The sequence below is a fragment of the Cyprinodon variegatus genome, unplaced genomic scaffold, assembly GCF_000732505.1.
Source record: "Cyprinodon variegatus isolate N-32 unplaced genomic scaffold, C_variegatus-1.0 Scaffold133, whole genome shotgun sequence".
Classification (NCBI taxonomy): domain Eukaryota; kingdom Metazoa; phylum Chordata; class Actinopteri; order Cyprinodontiformes; family Cyprinodontidae; genus Cyprinodon; species Cyprinodon variegatus.
The window spans coordinates 872580-881075 of record NW_015150586.1 but is presented as its reverse complement, the minus strand read 5'-3'; the positions used below and the strand labels follow the sequence as shown (position 1 = coordinate 881075).

The 8496-nt window shown below is 41.0% G+C and overlaps 1 protein-coding gene across 1 annotated transcript in view; it reads left to right on the top strand.

Annotated features, from left to right (window-relative positions):
* Nucleotides 1-5336, top strand: part of LOC107085779 (alcohol dehydrogenase 1) — a 9905-nt gene extending 4569 nt beyond the window's left edge. The window contains exons 2-9 of the mRNA XM_015376326.1: nt 1010-1111; nt 1907-2048; nt 2895-2982; nt 3070-3289; nt 3388-3648; nt 4126-4258; nt 4896-5034; nt 5147-5336. Of these exons, the coding sequence (XP_015231812.1) occupies nt 1010-1111; nt 1907-2048; nt 2895-2982; nt 3070-3289; nt 3388-3648; nt 4126-4258; nt 4896-5034; nt 5147-5180 (1119 nt within the window). The 3' untranslated portion in view covers nt 5181-5336. The remainder of the gene's footprint in view (nt 1-1009; nt 1112-1906; nt 2049-2894; nt 2983-3069; nt 3290-3387; nt 3649-4125; nt 4259-4895; nt 5035-5146) is intronic.
* Nucleotides 5337-8496: the final 3160 nt, after the last annotated feature.

Below are 8496 nucleotides of genomic sequence, written 5' to 3'. Positions count from 1 at the left end.
TCCGGGTCGGACAGAACACCTTTGATGTCATCAGTCTAAGCACAGGCTGCCCTCAGGGCTGCGTCCTGAGCCCCCTGCTGTTCACCCTGATGACACGTGACTGCGTCCCCAGGTTCACCACCAATCACATGGTGAAGTTTGCAGACAACACCACGGTGGTGGGCCTCATCAGAGACGACACCACGGTGGTGGGCCTCATCAGAGAGGACAACGACCTGGACTACAGAGAGGAGGTGGAGCAGCTGGTGGAGCAGAGATAAAAGCCTGATCCTGAACGTGGAGAAGACCAAGGAGATCATGGTGGACTTCAGGAAGAACCGGCCTAACCACGCTCCACTGCTCAACAACAGCTCAGCTGTAGAGGTGGTGAACATCACAGACACCCTCACCTGGACTGGAAACACCACCTCACTGGTCAGAAGGACCCAGAAGCGCCCTCTTCCCTCCATAAAAAAAAAAAACAGCGCTGAATGTTGGAATCCGTTAAACATAAACCAGTCTATGTTTACATTTGATCACTCTGTTTACTTTTTATCACTGCTGCGCTTTAAAAATGGAAATATCTTGGGAGCTGTACTGAATCAAACTCCTTTTTGTATACACTGTGTGTGCACAAAATGACAAAGTGTAAGCCTAAGGAATAGAAAACAGGACCATAAAATCCAGTTTGAATATTAAAAGACGTCAAAAGGCTATTTTTGGGAGTCACAAATCCTCTTCTTTGCAGAGTTTTACTAAATTATGATGATAGAATGGGTTGTGTTTGACATATAAAACATGGACTTCGATCTCTTGTTTGTTTTTCACTGAAATAGTTTGACTCTTCCTTGAAAGCCATTCCAAACATCAACATCCTGAGAGATGTTGGAAATTTGACCTGAAAGCTTTTCAGTTCATGTTTGTCACAAGTTGAGGTCCTCTGAGGTTTCAGTAAATTGTTCAAACACCTTCCTGAGTTACAATTTAAGAGCAGAAACAGCAATTCCCCCCCATGTCTTCACTCATTTAGGTCATCAAGTGCAAGGCGGCGGTGGCCTGGGAGCCCAACAAGCCTCTGGTCATCGAGGAGATCGAGGTTGATCCGCCTCAGGCTAACGAGGTTCGCATCAAGGTGAGATTACCGCCGTCGAGACACAAACATGATCACAGCCAGACGCCTGAAGTCAGGTTTGTGGAGAGAATTCCAAATTTGGTTAAAAGCTAAAGAGAAAAAACCCCAACAGGTTGATTTTATTACTGAAACTATAATATCTAATAAATGATTCCTTGGCTGCTCGTTGAGGAGGTGATTAACACCCTGCAGAAAGACTGTCCCATTTAAACCTGAAGTAATCATTTATTGATCAATGGATGTTCAGCAGATATATAAATTATGCTAATTCACAACTTTATGCTAAGAAAATATGCAAAGAAACATCAAGTTCAAAACAGCTGCAAACTAGTGCTGCTTATCAAAAGACCTATTGCTATTTATTTGTAGTAACGTCTTCTGTTTTGGTGCAATTGGAGATAATGATTGGAGTCTCCCCCTAGCGGCCTGGAGTTCTTCTATTATCCTGCCCTAGTTTGCAGCTTTTTTTCCTGTGCATTGGATTCATGTCTTCGTATCATTTTTGTGTTTGCTAGTTTCCTTGAAGTTTGAATTAGCCGTGATGCAATAATGTGATGTATTTACACAGCCATCATGTTTATCTCTGTGTGAACGGCCCACATGGATTCACTCGTGATTTTCCAAGAAAGGATAAACAGCCAGTCAGTCAGATGTTCTGAAATCAACACGTCAAGCCAAATATGCAGTTTGGACAGAGAGTTGCTTTGCTCACTAAATGTCAAGTGAGGCTTTGTCCAGATGAAATGTAAAGTTTTAGTTTGAAGCTGCAGGATCAGTGCTGTTCCCTGTTTGCAGATTGTGGCAACAGGCGTGTGCCACACCGACCTCTACCACCTGTTTGAGGGCATGCACAAAGAAGGTTTCCCAGTGGTTCTTGGACATGAGGGAGCCGGCATAGTGGAGAGCGTTGGGCCCGGTGTCACTGAATTTCAGCCAGGTGAGTGAAAATAGCCTCATCAGGCTGTAGATAAACAACATGACTGAATGAAGGACGAGGCTTCTGGGAAACTTCCTCTAGACGGACGAGAGAAACAATAAATGTATTGAATTTATAAAGTGCTTTTCTAGTCATACTAAGTTCATGAACAGAACAAGAGGCACCTAGTGTCAAGATGCCTTGCTCAGGGGCACATGGATACAGAGTAGGAGGACCTGGAATCAAAGCAGCTGTTTTCTTTTTAGATTACAAAGCGACTAGTTTTTTGGTCATAATGCCATGTTTGGTCACTAGAACTAAGAATCTAGATCAGACAGCTGCGGCTGATCCAGATGCTGCTGCCTGCGTCCTCACTAGAACTAAGAAAGTAGATCAGACAGCTGCAGCTGATCCAGAGACTTCTGCCTGCGTCCTCACTAGAACTAAGAAAGTAGATCAGACAGCTGCAGCTGATCCAGAGACTTCTGCCTGCGTCCTCACTAGAACTAAGAAAGTAGATCAGACAGCTGCAGCTGATCCAGAGACTTCTGCCTGTGTCCTCACTAGAACTAAGAAAGTGGAGAACATCAGCCCAGTTCTCATGTTCTTCCACTGGCTCCCCGTATCTCAGAGAACAGACTTTAAAGTCTTGGCTCTAGTCTATAAACTAAATGGATTCGTTCGAAACTATGACTATAACACAGACTAGTTGTCAGTGGATCAACAGCCAGTCCTACTAAAAAAGGTCTGCTGATTAAATCTATTTTGCAGAACCAAACAGGGCGAAGCGGGAAACGTGCTACATAGATAACTTGCCTTGACTTGCCTTCCTCAAAGCTTCTCTAAAATGACCTCTTTCATGTCCAGGAGACAAAGTCATCCCCCTGTTCATCTCCCAGTGCCGAGAGTGTCGCTTTTGTAAAAGCCCAAAGACTAACCAGTGTGTCAAAGGATGGTAAATCTGATTCATAGTTGTTCAGTCAGTTAATCAGATCATTAATTGTTTCGTAGTGTGAAGTCGAATAATCCGCTTTGTGTCCAGGGCTGCTGACCGGTATGATGTGATGGCTTTGGAGGAAACCAGGCTTACCTGTAAGGGGAAAAAGCTGCTGCAGTTTTTGGGGACCAGCACCTTCTCTGAGTACACCGTCCTTAACCAGATAGCTGTGGCTAAGATCGACCCGGCTGCACCTCTGGATAAAGTCTGTCTCCTTGGTTGTGGGGTCTGCACCGGCTTTGGAGCAGCAGTTAACACCGCTAAGGTGATAACTGAACTGCCAAGTGAAAGACACCAGAAGTTAGAGCCGTCTGTAATGTGGTACTGTGTAGACCCACCCAGCTGATGAATGTTCTCGTCCAGGTTGAACCGGGCTCCACCTGTGCTGTGTTTGGTCTCGGAGCCGTGGGCCTGGCTGCGGTCATGGGCTGCAAGTTTGCGGGAGCCAAAAGGATCATCGCCGTCGACATCAAACCCGAGAAGTTTGAGAAAGCCAAAGTGTTCGGTGCCACTGAGTATGTGAACCCCAAAGATCACAGCAGACCCATCAGCCAGGTGCTAGCTGAGATGACTGATGGAGGGGTGGACTTCTCCCTGGAGTGTGTCGGAAATGTTGGAGTGATGGTGAGGACAATGGCCGTGAAGTTAGGACGCTCAGGCATTTCTTGCAAGAAATAAGGTTTAAATTTATTTAACGTCCTCAGATGGAGAGCAAGGCTCTGACTGAGGTATCCTCAGGACATATATTTATAACTTACAATTTGCCAACACACACACTCCCTCCAGAGGAACCAACCCACCCCCTGCATAAAGAACTTTCTCACACTTGAACATTTGGAGAAAAACAACTTGAGTTCATAAAGTCCGTTCCCTGTTAGGTTAATACATCTTTCACTGGCCAGATAGATCTCCTAATAACAGCAGTCCTCCTCTTCATGCCAAGAAGGATGCTGTGTGACTCATTCTTATCTCTCATGACCTTTGTTTGGAGCCTGTGAGGCTAAGAACAGACGTATTTCAACATTTAATACTCCACATGGCTTTGATCTCTAGAGTCTCTAAGAAAGAAAGTTATCTGACTTGTTTTGCTCCTCTGTGCAGCGAAGCGCCCTGGAGTCTTGTGTGAAAGGTTGGGGTGTCAGCGTTCTGGTTGGCTGGACAGATTTAGATGATTTTGCTGCCCGACCCATTCAGCTTATCGCGGGCCGTACATGGAAGGGCACCCTGTTTGGAGGTGAGACCAGAGCATTCGACTCTAGTCTAACATCATCTTTATGTTCCTTTTTCACAGTTAAACTATGTTTTTAAGGTTCTTCTGACTTCAAGTAAGTAAGTTTGGGATCCAAATGATTCAGCTCCAAGTCAGACATACTCTTGACTAAACTAGTATTAAACATAAACTATTATTTACACAAAGAAGAAGGAAAAACCTGGTTGAAAACCAATAATCAATCAAGCCGATTCACAATGCAAATCCAAGAGATGAATAAAAAATGTGGAAATAATATGCTGTATAATACGCAGCCAATGTTTAAAAACATTGGTAGAAACGTTAAAACATCCATAGGTAGTGTGTTCATAGGGTTGATTGTCAGTAGGATTGTAGTGTTTCAATAGGTCAGTTTGGTTTGATGAGGCCTTTAAGATGTAATTTACTATAGATGTCAAAAGGACTAAATGGGAAATAAAACTACAAGAAATTTGAATACATTTTTAGAGAAAATTCTATAGTTGCACCAGATCATGTAAGAGATTTCAGCCTTTTTAAGGATAATTTATTTCCATAATCTAAGGGGCTATAGGACGAGGAAGGGGGGGTGATGATTTACAGAACTAATCAGAACTTTTTTATGTGCCGTATTTTGTTTCAGGGTTTAAGAGTAAAGATGGCGTCCCGGAGATGGTCAAGGCCTACCTTGACAGGAAGGTGAAGCTGGATGAGTTCATCACTCACAACATGGCTCTGGATCGGGTCAATGATGCCATCGAGCTGATGAAGCACGGCCAGTGGTACGTTTCTGAAGGTTTCTAACAAAAACAAGCAATATTTCTGTTAAAATAAGCAGAATTTAAAACTTAAAAAATTCATATTTTCTTCTGTCTTTGTCCTTTTTCTCCACAGCATCCGGACGGTCCTGAAAGTTTCATCAGAATGAGTTAACAAAGCTGCTTTCAAACTATTCAAATACATCAGATCTAAAGGATTTTATCCTTTGTTGGCAGCATGCAGCTAAAGGATCATCAATCCTGGCTGATGGTTATATCTGCCTGTCTGATAATTTACACTTTGGAGCAAATAAAATCAATTAAACTGACTGTTTCTCTTTGTGTTGGAGACAAAGGGTGGGGTGGGGAGGAGGAGGAGAATTTTATTCTGATTTTGCTTTTAGATCACTACATCCCTTAATTGAATGGAAACTTTCATTTCTCTTCTAAGCCACTGCTCATTCACTGTCTGAAATCTGGACAATACGAAATTTCGTTTGCACACACCGTGTGTATACAAAACAACAATAAAAGTTGTATAATGCTACGTTCAGACCGCAAGCAGCAAAACGCATGTGCTGCTTCATTTTCGCTTCAGTAAAGCACATTCAAATTAAAATTTCTCTGAATTAAAAACACTTATCATTAATTGAACTGTAATATTTAAAGCACTCAGAAGTTTAAATTCTGAATATGACCAGACTTTTCCTTTAAAGAGGCAATAAGCAGTTGATGATACTGCCACCTGTGGCCAAAACAAAGAACTGCAGCTCTCTTCTTCTGATACTGAAGCTACATACTTAACATACTTCAAGGGTTACATTTTTCTCAGTTTTAAAAACTTACAAAATGTCTCTTTAATCTTCAAATCCTGATTACTAAAAAATAATGATAAACTGACAATAAAAAACAGACCCATTGTCCCTCTCTTTTGGTCCCTTTTCTTCTTGTTTTCCTCTCTATGTTTTGTACTCAGCTGACTTTTCATGCTGTCTCTAAAGGAATGAAAGATTTTTTCCAAGCACTAAGCTCACTTAGCTGATTGCTCCTTTCTGTGTTTCCAAAAAGGCCAAAGTAAATAACCCAGTCCTTCTTTTCACTGTAGACAAGCCATGATCTGCTTATCTGTTCTCCATTTTTCATTTGGATGAAATAATAGCTGCATGAATCATGACAGCAGACAAGATAGAGGAGAGCAGGAGGCGGGGTTACCAATCTACTTGCTCTGGAGAGCAGAGTTCGCTGCTTTTAGATGATGTCTCCAAAGTCTCCAGTAGCAGAAAAAAGTCGCTAGATTTGGCGCTAGGAGCTTTTTAGAAATCAAAGTGCTAGAGGGGTCTGAAAAGTTGCTAAATATAGCGACTAAAGCGCTAAGTTGGCAACACTGCTCTTTGCATCGTTTGATTTCAAATGGTTTGCTGCTGTCTGTTTGGACCTTTCTGAACATGTGCAGCAAATGGACTGATCCAATATGGTGGACGCTGAAGGGGGGGGCTGAGACACACTTAATATTATCAGCGTTCTGGACACATTTTAGCCAAAGGATTCTTATCAAAAACATAATTAATGTGCACAAATAAGGAATGGTTGTATTAACCATACATGTAAGCAGAGTTTTATGGGGCCCCCAGGAACTTGGGGCCCTAGGCAATTGCTTTTTGCCTAGGGCAACTGCAACCCCCCTGTTTTTTTTCTGGGAGACAGAAGAGTTAAGAGTCTCTGCAAGTCATTTTGGAGACTCCTATCTATGAAATGAACTTTGTTCCATCTTTAGTTTACTTTCTGGATTATAGTTTTACAAATTATATTATTTTCAATGTATGTTTTATGAGTTACATTCTGTTCACTTCAAGCCCAATATTTGCTCTTGACCAATAAACACATTGTTGCCAAAGCAGACTAATAGAATTGTATAGTTACTCCTCACTGCAGAGGAAAGACCGCCCCAAGAAAGGAATGTGATCTGAAAAACCCAATATGAAAAGAATGAGATTCTTAAAACTCAATCTCAAACTAGAAAAATAAAACATGAAAATAAATAGAACTTGAATGAATTAAATATTCAATTAGATTCATTTCTGGATTAAATATTTTTCAAATTCCTTTTTAAATATGGGTTATTTGCTGCAAAAATAATACAACAAAATTCACTCCATACTTTTGTAACCTGAGAAAAATAAGAACAACTTCTTCCTTTTATGGTTTTTCCAGAAACACAAATGATTAATTTAGACATTGGAGCAGGAGGGGCGGCCTAGTGGTTAGGCCATAAAGCTTAGAATCCTGAGGTTCTTATTTCGAGCCCCACTCCCACATACTGCCACTCTGACCTTTGACCCCACACTGCTCCCCAAGGGGATGGGTTGAATGTGGAGAATTCATTTTGTTGCTCTGTATTTGTGACAGTAGAATCAGAATAAAAGCTGGAAGAAGAAGAAGACATCATAGGTGTATAAATATGAGTGTACATGTTCTTTGAAAAAGCTTCTCAGAAATACAGTCTGTCTTGTGGATTAATTTGGACAATATTTTGCTTTGTTTATTTTTCTTAGTCACCCCTAAATGAACACTGATCCCTACCTTTAACTTTAAGGATTAGCGATGCTTCCAGAGGACTGAAGAGCTGCACATAAAACTGTGGAAGATCTTCACCTCTGATCATCTTAATCTTCAGGAATCGTCAGGCTTCTGCAGAATTTTTCAACTCTCTGCAATCCCAGAAGTTTAAAAGCTTCCAGATGAAGAGTTATTATTTAAAGGAGGAATTCCAGATGTGTTCCAGCAGTCAGAGGTGACCTCCCTGAACCCTGTGTAAACAGTTCAAACCTCCTCTAAACAGAGCCAAACCACTGACCTCTACCTGACCTACATCTAAAGGTGCCATCTGCTGGCAGGACTGAGGTACTACATCCATAAAACCAGCATTGCATCAAGTCCTAAAACAATCAATTGTTAGACCAGGAAAGACCTGAGCCACATCTGAAGTAAACGTCTAAAACAGGGGTTCCCAACAAAGGGGTTGGGACCACTGGTGGGGGGGTTTCGCAAGACACCAAGGTTAGGAAGCTGCAAAATATACATAGATTTTAATGATTTTAATGTCTCTTAAAAATGTAGAATGGAATAAGTATGTCATTTCTTTATTTTACATCATTAAAATATTAAATGTACCTCTAAACTGTAAAATATGCAATTGAATAATTATAGTCCTATTAAATAATTAAAGATACATTTAAATTAATTACATTTTGATAAATTTAGATTTTAGATGAATCAAACAACTGAATTTTATTTAGAGAAATATGAATATATTTAAATTTAAACATAGTTTCTCTATATGTATGTATATAGAGAAGTAATTTTTAGGGGGCTGCCAGTTTGTTGCATCTTTATTTTTGGGGTCAAAGGCTAAAAACTTTTGGATGCCCTGATTAAAAAAATCCATGCCTCAGGTACAGATACATTTGTTCTGTCCAGCCATTCAAG